The sequence below is a fragment of the Mustela nigripes genome, chromosome 13, assembly GCF_022355385.1.
Source record: "Mustela nigripes isolate SB6536 chromosome 13, MUSNIG.SB6536, whole genome shotgun sequence".
In the NCBI taxonomy this organism is placed as follows: Eukaryota; Metazoa; Chordata; class Mammalia; order Carnivora; family Mustelidae; genus Mustela; species Mustela nigripes.
This window is the reverse complement of record NC_081569.1, coordinates 281,006-295,742: the sequence shown is the minus strand read 5'-3', so window position 1 is coordinate 295,742 and position 14,737 is coordinate 281,006. Positions and strand designations below refer to the sequence as shown.

The 14,737-nt window shown below is 54.6% G+C and overlaps 1 protein-coding gene across 1 annotated transcript; it reads left to right on the top strand.

Annotated features, from left to right (window-relative positions):
• The first annotated feature begins 1,447 nt into the window (after positions 1-1,447).
• On the top strand, positions 1,448-9,590 carry PSMA4 (proteasome 20S subunit alpha 4). The gene is made up of 9 exons (XM_059371372.1): positions 1,448-1,571; positions 3,624-3,649; positions 3,875-3,917; positions 4,680-4,842; positions 6,000-6,077; positions 6,380-6,468; positions 6,931-7,061; positions 7,549-7,672; positions 9,206-9,590. Exons 2-9 carry the CDS (start codon positions 3,647-3,649, stop codon positions 9,358-9,360), a joined length of 786 nt encoding a protein of 261 aa, XP_059227355.1. The 5' UTR covers positions 1,448-1,571; positions 3,624-3,646; the 3' UTR covers positions 9,361-9,590.
• Positions 9,591-14,737: the final 5,147 nt, after the last annotated feature.

Here is a 14,737-nt window from a genome sequence, read left to right as displayed (position 1 = left end):
AAACTTCACTCACGTATCTGGCAGGGGATGCTGGGACCTCGTCTAGGCTGGCGGCAGAACACCTCTCCACATTCTAAGAAGGAGCATCCCAAGAGGACAAGACAGCAATCTATCATGTTTTATGCTGGAAGTCACAGCATATGACTTCTGCCGTAGTCACCGGCCCAGGGGATTCAAGGCGAGGGGACACGGGACCTCGGAATGGGAAGCATCCATACCACACTGTAAAAGGAACATGTGAGGCCTCATCATCCTAAAGCATCGCTTTAATGCTCCCTGTGACCTACAGGGAAAAAACTCTGGCGATGGAGGTATCTACGGATCGGCCTGGTGTCTCTCCTCCTTCCCTTCCTTTGCTGTCTCCTTCATTCCGCTCAGACTCAACTGCTCTGTCCCCCAAACTGATCAAACTCGTTCTCCTTCTGCTCTTTTGTCTCACCAGCTCTTTCTTCCGTCGACCTGACCTTCTGCCTCTCTCTTGGGCCTGAGAACGCATAGTGACCCACCGGCGAGGGGCCCTGTGCCGTTTTGCCTGGCTCACCTCCTCCTATGCCCGGGAAGCAGGAGAGACAGCAGAGGCCTCACACGGCTCATTCCCAGGCTGCCTCCTTCAGAGTCCAGTCCCCCAGGAGTAATTTTCCATCCACCTGAAGAGCCCGGAGCCCCTGCCCTCTGAGGCTCTCCTTGGAGGGGACTATAAGCCCATGACTCCGTCTTAACCCCGGTCTGGCCAACCGTGCGGCCCAGGGCAAGTTAACGCACCAACGCTGGGTGGTGGACGGGAGGACGGGGGCCGCCGGGAGCAGGGCAGGGGGCGGCACCGGACAGACCGCAGACGGGGTCGGCCGGGCCGAGCGCCGTGCGCGCTGCTGGTCGGCAGGGCCCTAACTCGGGCGGGCCGAGCGGGGAAGAGGCTGAGACCAGGGTGGGCCCCGCCGGGGGTGCGTGAGCCCGTCGCGGCCGCTCCGTGTGCCCGCAGTGAGAGCGGGGGGCAGAGCCCCGCAGGCGGGACGCAGCGCATCGGACGGGCTCGGGGCCGGCCCCGCGGAGAGCGCACGGAGCAGCGCACGGAGCAGCGCACGGAGCAGCGCACGGCCGCCGGCGGGACGCCCCACGCGACCAGCCCGCCGAGTGTCGGGGAAGCGGCCGGGGAAGGGCCCGGGGCCGGCACCGGTCACAGGGTCCGCGCGGAGGACGGCCCCTTCCGGAGCACAGCGTCCTCGCCCGGGGCCCTTCCGACCCGAAGGTGCGTGGCCACCGGGGGGCGCGGGGCGCCGGGGGCTCCCGGCGCCGCTGGGGCACAAGACCCCGGGCTTCGCGGAACCGAGCGCGAGGAGAAGCCAGCGGCCCCGGCGCGCCTGCTGTAGCCGTCAGCTTCGGCCCCGCCCCCGGACTTCCGGGTCAGCTCCGGCCCCGCCCCCGGACTTCCGGGCCAGCGGCGGCCCCGCCCCCGTGCTCTGCGCACGCGCCGGCGCCATATTGACAGCGGCTGCTCGGCCGTGGCGGTGGCGGCCGGTGTTTTTCCTCGTGAGGAGTCTCGGTGGCCGTCTCCACTCTTCCGTGTCCCGCTGGTGAGCTTCTGCCCCTGGGCACCCGCGGACGGGTGGCAGCCCTCCCCGCGGCCGGGGCTCGTGAACCTCGCAGAGCCGTCTCGGCCTGCGGCCGCCACCAAGGCGCCCAGGGTGCCATGACTCTGCACCCGCTTCCTCGGCGACAGGCCCGCGGTCGTGGGGCGCGGCTGCGGGGCGCGCGTCTGGGCCGGGGCCGGGGCCGGGGCCGGCGTCCGAGCTGGGATCTAGCGCTCTCGTCGGCGCCGGGACTGGGGTCTCAGCTTGGTTCTAGCGCGTTCCTTGGGGCCGCGTCCAGCGACAGCTTGACTGTCGCTCACGTCGGGGTCGGTGAGAGCTGGGATCTGGCGCTCTCGTCGGGACCAGGGTCCAAGCTTGGAGCTAGTGCGCACGTCGGGGCGGTGCTGGGGCTCGAGCTGGGATCTAGGGCGGACGTCGGGGCGGGGCTGGGTTCCCAGGTTGGATCTAGAGCGCACGTCGGGGCCGGGCCGGGCCGGGGGCCGGGGCCGGGGTTCGAGCTGGGATCTAGCGCGCGGGTCGGGTCGGGGTCCAAGCTTGGACCTAGTGCGCACGTCGGGGCGGTGCTGGGGCTCGAGCTGGGATCTAGAGCGCACGTCGGGGCCGGGGCTGGAGTCCCAGCTTGGATCTAGAGCGCACGTCGGGGCCGGGCCGGGCCGGGCCGGGTCGGGGGCCGGGGGCGGGGCCGGGGTTCGAGCTGGGATCTAGCGCGCGGGTCGGGTCGGGGTCCAAGCTTGGACCTAGTGCTCACGTCGGGGTGGTGCTGGATCTAGAGCGCATGTCGGGGCCGCGGCGGGGGCCGGGGCGGATTCGAGCTGGGATTTAGCGCGCGGGTCCGGCCTGGGTCCAGGCTTGGACCTAGTGCGCACGTCGGGGCGGGGCTGGGGTCGGAGCTTGGATCAGGCGCTGCGATGGTCGGGGCGGAGGCTGGGGTCTGAGCTGGAATCTAGTGCTCGCGTCCCAGTTGGGGATTGGGCTCCGCATCCAGCGAGCTCTGCCCAGTCGGGACTGGGGTGGGGGTTTGGTGCGCACTCTGGGGCTGGGGCCAGGGTGGGGGTTGTACAGGTGGGATGGGGGTGTCACTTGGGAGGGTGGGTACCCGAAAGTTGCCCTGCTGGAAGTGCACCGGAGGTGCGCAGCGGGGCTTCTGCTCAGGGCTGTCCTTCCCTTTCCCATGCTGACAGGTGTACAGCCTCCTAACTGGTTACCTTTCCTCGTGCTCTCCTCAGCTACAGTGATCTTCCTAAATGTCATCCAGTTCCTGTGACTCTGTGGCCCACAGTCTTGCCGTGAGCCACATTGCCCGAGAGAGAACATTGGCAGTTTTTACTTGGGTTGGGGGGCTTTCAGGGCTAGGGTCTGGCTTGGATCTCTAGCTTATCTCTCTAAGCTTGCTTCTCAATTTCTGGGATTTAGGAAAATGGGCTTTGCAGTCTGAAGTTTAGCATTTACACTAAATTGCACTGAGCCCCATTGTTGGCTTCTGCAGGAATAGCAGGATCACCCCCCCTACCTCCTCTAGGTTGGGACTCCACATCGTTCTGGAGAAAGAAAGCCTCAGCCTCTTCACTCGGCGTTCGAGGCTTGCGCGCATGGTGTGCATGCCTAGCTCTCCAGCTCCTTCCGGTTTATTTTAAGTTCAGCAGTGTGTCTCTCACCATTGAGCAGGCGTTCTCCTCTGCCTGGGCTGCTCTCCCCATCTCCCCGTGTCCTTCCTCTTAGGCCCAGTGGTTCTCAGCCGTATTTGTCTCTCCTATGTCTAACTTGAACTCATTTATTTTTATTTTTATTTTTGGTAATTGTTTCTCAAAAAACAATGGTGTCTGCCTCCCTCACCAGAGTACCAGATTGTAAGCTCTGCAGGGGAGGGAGTGGTGTTCCCTGTTTTGGGATTCCAGCATCTGGCCTTGTGCCCGCTGCATTGCGGACGTTAGATGAGTGAAGGGAGTGAACAAAACAGATTTTTCTTTTTAAGTCAGGAAATGCTCCTTAAATTGCAAGTTTCATTTTAATAATGATCTTACTTTCTTCTTACAGGAATTACGTGAAGTTCAGAAAACATGGTGAGTTGCTACGCATGCCTGTGAGCTGTTGCCTGATAAATGCTATTGCTTGTGCCTCTAGACTGGCATGAGGAAAGGGGACGGAAGGTAGAAGAGCTGCGACGGGGTCTTCTTCCCTGTCAGTCCCTCCCACACACCAAGCTTTGCACGCCAGGGTGTTTCATAAGATGGTTCGTGGACTGACTTCTGCTGGGCAGGACTCACTTGCCTGTTTTTCCTTTGCAGTCTCGAAGATATGACTCTAGGACTACCATATTTTCCCCAGAAGGTAAAATCGAAACTGTTTAAGCTATCTCAAATTAAAAAATGTCTGTGGGGCGCCTGGGTGGCTCAGTTGGTTAAACAACCGCCTTCGGCTCAGGTCACGGTCCCGGAGTCCTGGTATTGAGTCCCGCATCGGGCTCCCAGCTCCATGGGGAGTCGGCTTCTCCCTCTGACCTTCCCGCCTCTCATGCTCTCTCTCACTGTCTCTCTCTCAAATAAATAAATAAATAAATAAATAAAAATGTCTGTAGAGTTTGAACTAAAATGGGGGGGTCCTATAGATTTTTTTTTCTTTTTTTAAAGATTTTATTTATTTATTTGGCAGGCAGAGACTACAAGTAGGCAGAGAGGCAGGCGGAGAGAGAGGGGGAAGCAGACTCCCCGCTGAGCAGAGAGCCCGATTCGGGGCTCGATCCCAGGATCCTGGGATCATGACCTGAGCCGAAGGCAGAGGCTTTAACCCACTGAGCCACCCAGGCGCACCAGAATTTTTTTTTTTTTTTTAAAGTTTTATTATATAAGTAATGTCTGCACAACAGGAGTCCCATGCTCTACTGACTGAGCCAGCCAGGCACCCCTATGTAGGAACTTTTTTTTTAATCCTTTGCTAAGTTCATCGTTTTTGTACTTTGGGCTGATTCTGGCCACCAGATTGGTTGGGTGCCTCATCAAGGGTGAAAGTGAGGCTCTTGTGTGTGTCCTGCCAGTGGTGTGACTGACTTGCTGGGGGCCGTGCTGCTGGGTACTCACTGCTGGTGTCTTGTAGGTCGCCTGTACCAGGTGGAGTACGCCATGGAAGCTATTGGGCACGCAGGCACCTGCTTGGGGATTCTAGCGAACGATGGTGTTTTGCTTGCAGCAGAGAGACGCAACATCCACAAGCTTCTTGATGAAGTCTTTTTTTCTGAAAAAATTTATAAACTGAATGAGTAAGTGGGATCTTAGGGAACGGTGTGTTAAGTGTCTCACTTTCTCACGCAGTGATATTGCACACATGTTGGGAGAGCTATTCTGTGTATCATGGTAGAATTGAAGAGAACGGTTTTTACCTCTGAGAATTTCTGCTTTTAATTTGTCTTGTCTGAAACCTCCTCGAGCCCCAGACCTCGTGTTACCCTCTTGAAGCGCAGAGTCAAGCCTTCTGTGGGGAACCGGAGTTGTGTATTGATAGGACTCAGGCTTGGTAGTCCCACAGATTTGGGTGCATTTAGAAGCTGTGTGACCCTACACCGATTATTTAACGTCTCTGGGTCTCAGCCTATTGGAGTAGTTACGGCAGTTTAGTGAAATGAAATAAACACAGACAAACCAGCACAGTGTGCAGCTTGTAGCAGGCCCTCCAAGCATTGCTCAGAATGGGCTCTGGAATTCTGTGGAATTGCACTGACTCTTACCAAACCACAGGCCTCCCGGAGGTGTGGGGACATTTCAGCTGAGCCCTGTATCCTCGGTGACGGTGCGGTGTGTGGGACTTGGCAGCTGGCAGCGAGCAGGGCTTGCTGATTGGTCCGTCTCCTCAGTGGTGGGCCAGGTGATCGCTGCTACTGGGCTTCTCTGATGGGCTTGTCCTAAGGAGTGCTGTCCCCTCTACAGTGTCACTCTCAGGCTTGCCAGGCAGGACAGAGGCTCTCGAGTCTGTGGGAGAGCCAGGGCAGACCAGGGGACGAGGGCAAAGGTACAGCTGTCCCCTTCATGTGAGCCTAGCCCTGGGCTTCTAGGCAGCCTTAGAAAAGGCCCTTGGGTGCCCTCCCCTTCACCTCCCATCAGGCCAGGCCTCAGGAGGGAGGAGGGCACAGAGCAGCCTGTCTCCCTATCTGGTAAGACCTCTCTTGCCTTTGTTGATGAGTCTTGGGATTTACTTTAGCTTCTTCCTGGTATTCCCTTGCCTGTTCACAGGGTGGTGATGGTAAATACATCTGTTGGGGAATTCATGAGTGCATTTGTTTAGTTTTCATGTGGAATGACATCTGGTTGAAAGTCTGTAAAGATGAAACTTCTGTCAGTGCTTTGGAGCAAGGGTGGTGCGTTTCTGACCGAACTTGCAGACCTCTCCCTGCTTACCGATCCCTGTCTTGCTTTTCTCAAGGGACATGGCCTGCAGCGTGGCAGGGATCACTTCCGATGCGAACGTTCTCACTAACGAGCTGCGGCTCATTGCTCAAAGGTATGCTTGTAAATAGCATTGGTGCAGGTACCTGCATTAGTGGCCGTATTTCTAAGGAGTCATTTGTTCAAAGGTCCGAGTCATTAAAAAATGTATTCTTGGAAAATTCAAGTTTTCTTAGACTAAGGTTTTACCATGTTACTTCCTCTAAGCATATCCCAGTCGGCCATGCTCTCCTCACCTCTTGGAATCACAAGTAACTGTCCCTGTGGCACAGATGTATTTCCAGAGGGTGTATTTGTTTGCTTAAGTGTATCTGTGTTTTAGAGAAAACTGTTAATATGACAGTTTCTTTGTCGCAGGTATTTATTACAGTACCAGGAGCCGATTCCTTGTGAGCAGCTGGTCACAGCGCTGTGTGACATCAAACAAGCGTATACACAGTTTGGAGGTACTGGTTTTTTGAACATTGTATTCCAAAGTTAAACCATTTTATGAACAATAACCTTTTTGAGATGCTAAAAAGAAATTGAAAATTAAATAAAACATTTTGCATAAATTCCTGCTTCGTGAATTAACTGGCTTCCGCTGTGTAGATTGTCGTATGTCTTATTAATAGACTGCTGGAAGGCCATAATGCCATTTTCATATCTGGAAACAAATTGCTTTCTACATAATAATGAAATTCAGCACCAGTCTTCTGTGTCTTTATTCCTTTTTCTGGCTGTGCCCAAATCCTAGAGACAAAAGTGGCATTTTGGCTGGCGCTTATCTGTGATGCTCAGAAAACAAAGCAGTTTTTGAATGCTTCACTCCACAGAGAGGCTGTGGTCCCCCTCCTGGGCTCAGGGAACCATAGCGATCCCGGACTCAGATTGCTGACATGTTTGGTTGTTTGCTGTTGCTGTTAAAGGAAAACGTCCCTTTGGTGTTTCGTTGCTCTACATCGGCTGGGATAAGCACTACGGCTTTCAGCTCTACCAGAGCGACCCCAGTGGGAACTACGGAGGATGGAAAGCCACGTGCATTGGGAACAACAGTGCTGTGAGTACTTTTGTGCTGCAGTGAAATTGAGCAAAAGATCTAAGAACCACCACAATTTTCCAGTGGCCGTGAGTACAAACTATTCTAAAATAGCTGCCGCAACCCTGACGTGACAGCAGAGCATCTTTGATCTTGCTAATGAGGAGCTCGCAAGCACCGCTGATACTCCCGGGACTTCCCGTCTACCTTTGTAACGAAAGGAAACGCCAGTTTTCAGTGAGAAGTGGAAACAGACGTAGTTATTTTTCATATCCTAGTTCTCAGACCCCTTGACTGCTATCACAGACCCCTTGCAGGCCTGGGGAGGTCCAGGTTCCAGACCCCCTTGTCACCCCACCCCGTCTCTCCCCTCCCTGCCATTAGGGTTGTGCGTGTTGGTTATAGTGCCCACAGTGATTCAGTTGTTTCTCTTCTGACCAATCCATATTCCAAAAAAGTGCAGGAATTTAAAGGAAATTCTTTGTTGATTCTCCTTAATGTCTTACAGGCAGCTGTTTCAATGTTAAAACAAGACTACAAAGAAGGAGAAATGACTTTGAAGTCCGCACTTGCTTTAGCTATCAAAGTCCTCAATAAGACCATGGATGTGAGTAAACTGTCAGCTGAAAAAGGTAATTGGCGTTCACTCCTTTTTTTTTTTTTTTTTAAAGATTTTATTTATTTGATAGAGAGAAATCACAAGTAGACGGAGAGGCAGACAGAGAGAGAGAGGGGAAGCAGGCTCCCTGCTGAGCAGAGAGCCCGATGCGGGACTCGACCCCAGGACCCTGAGATCATGACCTGAGCCGAAGGCAGTGGCTTAACCCACTGAGCCACCCAGGTGCCCCAATTGGCGTTCACTCCTAACGGGCTCACTTGAGTGCGAGAAGCCATTGAGCAGCTCCTGTGTTTACCCTGACATGTCCGAGTTCGTTGACGCCGCAGCCTGAATGAATTGAGCGGCATTAGACCTGTTTCCTAAGCGAGGATGCTAAGCCTTTGTGAGGTTCGGTGCCTTGACCGTAATCCCACACTGTGTTCTGAGCGTGAGGGCTTGGGGCTGAATGTTCTCAGTGTTCCCGGTTAGAGATCTGAGTTGTGCTTTTAGTTCTTTTTTTTTTTTTTTTTTTAAAGATTTTATTTATTTATCAGAGAGAGGGAGAGAGCGAGCACAGGCAGACAGAATGGCAGGCAGAGGCAGAGGGAGAAGCAGGCTCCCCGCTGAGTAAGGAGCCCCATGTGGGACTCGATCCCAGGACGCTGGGATCATGACCTGAGCCGAAGGCAGCTGCTTAACCAACTGAGCCACCCAGGCGTCCCGTGCTTTTAGTTCTTAACTGATCAGTTTCTCAACAGCCTGCTCTGTGTGTGTGTGCAGATGATCACGGGCATGTGCTCACATGCTCATCCGCATGGTGTGTGTCCGAGGGATGACATTCGCGCGAATGGGGGTATCCTCTCTTCTTTAAACCCACTGGTCTCTTCTGTTTCCCATGTTTGCAGTTTTAAGTACTTGATTTAGTTTAGCTCTGTGATCCTATAAAACTATTTCTACATAAGGTTTTCAAAAATTAGGGTCAGTTAATGGAATGATTTAGTTTAGGATACTTGGACCCCTGGTGTTCCTTAGAAAATGCAGTCGACGTGCAGACTGTCCTGTTGTGTACTTCTCCCTAATTTCAGGGAGGCAGTACTCTGTTTCCCCTGCTCAAAAAACTCCTTCTCCTTTGGTGTCAGTTTACTTTGCTTGTCTGTGGTCATGGAAGCTGCTTTTCATGCCTTCGTTTTGAAGAGCTTTCCAGAGTCCACGAAAAAGGCATGGGATTACTGGTTAGAGACTCTGTGCCTTCAGGGGTTCCGTGGAGGACATGGAGGCTCCTGCTGGTGTCGCAGCTAATGGCAGGCCAGCTAGAGTAAGAGGTGGGTGTGCTCTTTGAAGGAAAGTGACAGATTGCCAAGTCGGAGGTCAGGATTGGTGAGGGACCTGTCGGTAGGGGCGTGTGTGTGTGTGTCGCTGGGATCCGGACAGGAGGGAAGGTGAGGGAAGGTATTGTTCGCTGTGGGAGCGGGAGTCGGCGTAGTGCTGGGCCTGGGCTCCGGGGGAGCTGGGACTGGGAGCCATTCGCCGAGGGCATCTGCCTGTAACCGCGCATGCTTCCTTGCAGTGGAGATCGCCACCCTGACCAGAGAGAGCGGGAAGACGGTCATCAGAGTTCTCAAACAGAAGGAGGTGGAGCAGTTGATCAAAAATCACGAGGAGGAGGAAGCGAAAGCTGAGCGGGAGAAGAAAGAGAAAGAGCAGAAGGAGAAGGACAAATAGGAGGACCCAGGGGTTCCGTAGCTCTCGTGGGGTCACTTCAGGGCCCTCGCTGTCCTCCTTCCCACCCTGAGAAAGCCCTCGCTTGTTTTCGCCTGTGCGGGGAGACGAGGGTGGCACCAGCTGCGTCAGGTCCTCGCCGTCTCTGTCCAGTTGAACCCTGCACCGCGGTGGACTGCTGGTCGTGGACGCCCTCGCCCCTCCTTGTTTTGGGTAATAAAACGTGGAAAGAATGGCGGAGGTGAAGGAAGACAGTGTCTGTGGCAGGAGTCGCGACGGCCCCGGGATCGGCAGAGGCCGTGGTCTGCCCGTGAGCTAGGTGCGCTGTGGCGGCCCGTGCGTGTGGCGTCCGTGCGCGGGGACAGCTGACGTGGTGCTAACTTCATAAATGGGAAGGGGGGCGTGGCGAGGTTTGCTTTCTGTTGTCCCCCTTCCACTGGGAGCAGAACAGAGAGTCTTTGTCTAGGTGCCTGCGGGGTAGAATCCAGGGACGCAGGGCCCCGTGCTGTCCCCGGCGTGGATGGGTTCAACCTGGACTGGAAGTGTGTGCACACGCCTGCGCGAACGTGCACATCTGTGAGGAGTTAGCGACGTGTGGAAGATGTGACAGTGAAACCCCGCGTACCCACCCCCCCCACTCTGCCAACAGCAGTTTCCAAGCGCCCTGTGGGAAGGGTCCCCCGCAGTGTCCCTTTCCCATGTCCTCCTGTCTGCGGGGCTTACACCCTGGAATCCCGCCCCCTGCTCTTCTCACAGAGGCTCTGTCCACAGGGATGGGTGTGAGGACGAAGGCAAGGGCTGGGCTGGAGCCGGGGGTGGGGATGGGCAAGGCAAGGTGAGGGTCCTGACACTGGGACAGGCTGCCCACAGCCCGCGCTGAGATGCAAAGGCAGCAGTGGAAGAGAGGAACCAAAGAGGGGACAGTTTACATCGACCAGAGGGAGCTCCACTGCGGAGTCCAGCTGTCCTTGTGATGGAGCCCCCTTTGCCAGAAGCTCCAGAGCTGCGTTCCCCTGACTATGGCCCCGGCCGGCCCGCCTGCACCCCACAGCCCGAGTGTGGGAGACACCAGAGCTCCCCGGGGACTTCTCAGGCTTGAGGGCCCATGAGAAGCACACGCCGAGCTTGTTAGAACACACAGTGCCCCAGCCAGTAGGTGTGGGCAGCAGGGGTGGTGTGTGCCAGCCCCACTGCTGGCCTTCCTGCCAAGGGCTGTTCCCAAGACCCTCTGACATAGTGTTCTGTTGTTGTTTAAGATTTTATTTGTTTGACAGAGGCAGAAGCAGGGGAGCAGTAGGCAGTGGGAGATGGAGAAGCAGGCTCCCCACTGATCAGAGAGCCCGATTCGGGGCTTGATCCCAAGACCCCAGGATCATGACCTAAGCCAAAGGTGGATGCTTAACCCACTGAGGCACCCAGGCGCCCCTTTGTGGTTCTTTAATCCAGATGGCTTTTGCTCTAGACAGCTGGTTCCTGTTACTCCCAGTAGCTGTGTTCTGTCACATTGTCCTGAGCACCGGATGCTCGAGCAAATGCTGATCCGTGGCCTGGGGGGAATGAGTATTAGGCCAGGATCCTGAGCTGCTGGCCACGCTTGCACCAACCGGTCAACATGTGGCCTTGTTTTGTGTGTGTTTCTGTTTAAAGACATCTTATCAATGTGTATCGGTAATTCATTGTCTTGGGCTCATGGCCAGCAGCTGTAACCTGCCATCTGACCCTTCCATCTCCTCTATGGGGGGACATCAGCAGGCACTTCAGCCCCAAGTTTAGGTGGGATCACCAATAGCACAAAGATGGGGAAAATAGGCATAAAATAGACCAAAAGAGTGCTGTTGGTGCACAGGCTGAAATGAGGCAGGGTTCCACTCCGAAGCTGGCTGGGCCCGTCCACACGTGGGCCCGTCCATAGGGACTGCGAAGGTCCCGCTCGTGCTGGCTTGGGGTGACAGGCAAATCTGCAGACGCAGAATCTAAGTGGTGATGGTCGGCTCCATGGGGTCACGTGATCCTTTGGGTCTCGCTCTGCCCAGAAGGGGAGGTAGATGGAGAAGGGAGCTGCCAGCTGCCTGTCTCCAGACCAGACCCAGGGTGCAGGCGTTGGCCACGAGAGCCTCTCACGCGGGCTGTTCGGACAGTCTGTCCTTGACACGGCAGCCAGAGCAGTTCTCAGTACAGGCCATGGCCGGGCCGCCCTTCCTGCATGGGGACAGCCGCTTCACTCTGGTTCACAAGGGGCCCCACGGCTCCTTCCTCCACCAGGTGCTCATCTGAATGAGCTGCTTGTTTCTTGAAATAACCGAGCCTCTTCCACCCCAGGGCCTTTGTGCCTGCCTGTCCTTCTGCCTTGAGACTACTCTGCCCTGGGAGTGTCTGCATTGCCCACCCTCCCCCCGGCCCCCTGCCCATGTTCAGTGTCCCCTTGTTTGGGCCATGTCCCCAAAAGGAGCAGCCACTCCCCTGCACACGCCTCCTCCCTTTCCCTGTGGCCATGTTTCTCCAAGCCCTCACCCCCTGGCACGTGTGCTTACTGTGCAGAGCTGGGACTCAAACAGCTGTGTCCCAGCACTGAGAACAGAAAGGGGCACATATTAGGCCTCAGATACTAAGGACTGAGGGAACAGTGGTCCTTGATATACTGGCGTGAAATCCTGAAATCCACGGCCTTCCAGTCCAGGTAGTAGAACTGGTGGGTTTTCTGTGTCCTGACCACCCCTTGAGTACTTCCCTAAAGTTAAGAGAACCGCAGAGGCCAGGGTCCTAGCACATTTTCCTGCAACATCCAGAACAAAGATTCAGGACTCCAACCTAATGATGGAAAAATCTCAACATACCTTTTAAAAAATAAATAAATAATATATGTATTTAAGGATTTTATCTATTTGACAGAGTGAGCATGAGCTGGGGAAGGCAGAGGGAGAAGCAGCCTCCCTGCTGAACAGGGAGCCTGAGGTGGGGCTTGATCCCAGGACTGGGATCATGACCCAAGCAGAAGGCAGATGCCTAACCGACTGAGTTGCCCAGGTGCCCGTATGGTTTGTTTTTTTTGTTTTGTTTTTTGTTTTTTGTTTTGAGTCCTCTCTGCACCCAATATGGGGTTTTGAACTCACAGTTCAGAGAGGAGAGTCACACACCCACTGACTGAGCCAGCCAGATGCCCCTGGCCCTTTTGTTGAAATAATTTCATGCTGGGGAGAAACGGAAACCTGGGGGTGGGGTAGGGGCTGCCCTAACTGGTTTTTCCCTTGCTCCAAGATTTCATCCAGCCTAGATTCTCCCCAGCCCCATTCTGCTCTGTGGTGTCTTCATGGCTCCAGGTTGCAGGGTGTTGCTGATGCGTCCTGAATGTAGCTCAGCAGTCCTTACCTGAACACAGGCTCTTCCTGTCAGGGCATGGCTGCGGCAGGAGCACTGACAGATAGAAGCAGGGAACCAAGGAGCTAACAGGCTGAAATCTGGTGTTTATTTCCTTCAGGCGAGTTACAAATCATGTTTTAAAAATGACTAATGTTTAGGTGTTCTTGTGTATAATTTTACTTCTGGAGGTTTTTTAAATCAGAAAATAAGCAAGACTCAAATTTCTGCTGTCTAGCACTTCGAAAGGTCCATGAAAGCATTAGCAGTGCAAAAATATTCCACGTTCTGGAGAAGAAAAACAACCCAGAAAGTAGATTCATTTCTGTTCCTATTTGCCATGTTGCTGGTAATTTTAAGTGATGGCAGTTTGTGGCTGAGTAAGACATGTTCCCGGTTATTACTGTGCCGGAAGGGCAGGGCTGTAATCTACTCGCTAATGCGGACACGTGCTGGACCCCGGTGGCCGCGAGCTGCTCGGGAGAGGGCCTGGCAGCGGGACAGCCTCCCATATTTCTGGAACGGCTGTAACTGAGCAGAGCTGGAGCCGAGCTCTCAGGGGAAGACGATTAAGGACAGGAGATGAGGCTGGAAATGTGCAGAGACAAGACAGCTTTGCTGATCGCGTAGCCTGTGCTCTGCGCCATGCAGGAACCACAGAGAGTCTTTATTTTTTTAATTTCTTTTCATGATTTATTTATTTGAGAGAGGGAGACAGCATGGGGGGGGTGGCAGGGAAAGAGAGGGAAGCAGACTCCCCGCTGAGAAGGGATTTCCCATGCGGGGCTTGATCCCAAGACCCTGAGATCACAACCTGAGCCAAAATTGAGAGTCGGACTCTCCACTGAGCACCCAGGCAGCCCAGATTTTTGAGTGAATGCGGGAAATGAGTACACCCTAACTCGAGCCAGCCGCCGGCTCAGGTGGGAGGAGACAGGGTGGGGAGGCCAGCCTCGAGGCTGCAGAAATGGAAGGAAGGATGAGGGTCCCGGTGGTGAAGAGAAGAGAGGGGGCAAGCTCCCCGGGGCGAGGAGCGAGAGGAGCCGCACCAGGGCCGCTGACTCGGCCCGCAGCTCAAAGGCATGAAGAACAGGAGTGGGGCCCCAGAGGCTTCGTCGGGGCAGCCTCTGACCCTTGGTTTCAGCTCAGGACATGCCTCACGGTTGTGGGATGGAGCCCCACGTCGGGCTCCGTGCTCAGGGCGGAGTCTGCTTCAGATTCTCCCTGCCTCTCCGCTCGTGCCGGCATTCTCTCTAATTAATAAAACTCTTAAAACAAAAAGCTTCATGAACCACCCCTAAAATTTTCTAACCTTTTTTTGTTGTTTTGGCCTCGTAGGGAGGAACTTGGTGACATCACCTATGAACCCATGAACCCACATCACACGCTTTCTGCCCTTTTTCTTCCAGATCCTCGACATTCGCGTTCTCTTGGGCTCTGCCTGCCCATCTCCTTGCCCGGCTTCCTGCCACGGCCCTTAGGAAAGTCATTCCTGAGCTCGTTGCCACCCGCATCCCGGGTCTTCTCATCCTAGCACTTACATTTTTGTTTTTAATGCCGATAATGGGAGGCTTTTTGTGTTTTTGTAGGCAAAGCTGTGAGTCATTGACATTTCTTGTTGTTGGTATGATACATGTAAAGATACTCCACCCCCGCCGCCAAAGTATATAAATGTTCGGTACACTTGGAAAAGGTACAGGCACCCTGATGTTTACTGCAGCGTTTTCAACAATAGGCAAACTACGGAAGCAGCCCAGAACAGATGACGTGCTGTGTACACGCAATGGAATATTACGCACACACCAAAAAGAACGGATACTTACCATTTGCCCCGATATGGACGGAACTAGAGAGTGTGAAGCCAAGTGAAACAACTCAGTCAGAGAGAGACAACCAGCGTATGGTCTCCGTCACATGTGGAATTTAAGAAGCAAAATAAACAAAAAAGAAAAACCAAGAAACAGACTCTTAACTGCAGAATAGTTGGTAGTATGCGGCTGGTAGCCAGAGGGGAGGTGGTGGGGGT

Bases quoted from the DNA above. Each gene is read 5' to 3' on its own strand.
- PSMA4 (XM_059371372.1), top strand. The intron at 3,918-4,679 runs GTAAAATCGAAA...GGTGTCTTGTAG, and splicing joins TACCATATTTTCCCCAGAAG to GTCGCCTGTACCAGGTGGAG. The intron at 6,469-6,930 runs GTACTGGTTTTT...TTGCTGTTAAAG, and splicing joins AGCGTATACACAGTTTGGAG to GAAAACGTCCCTTTGGTGTT.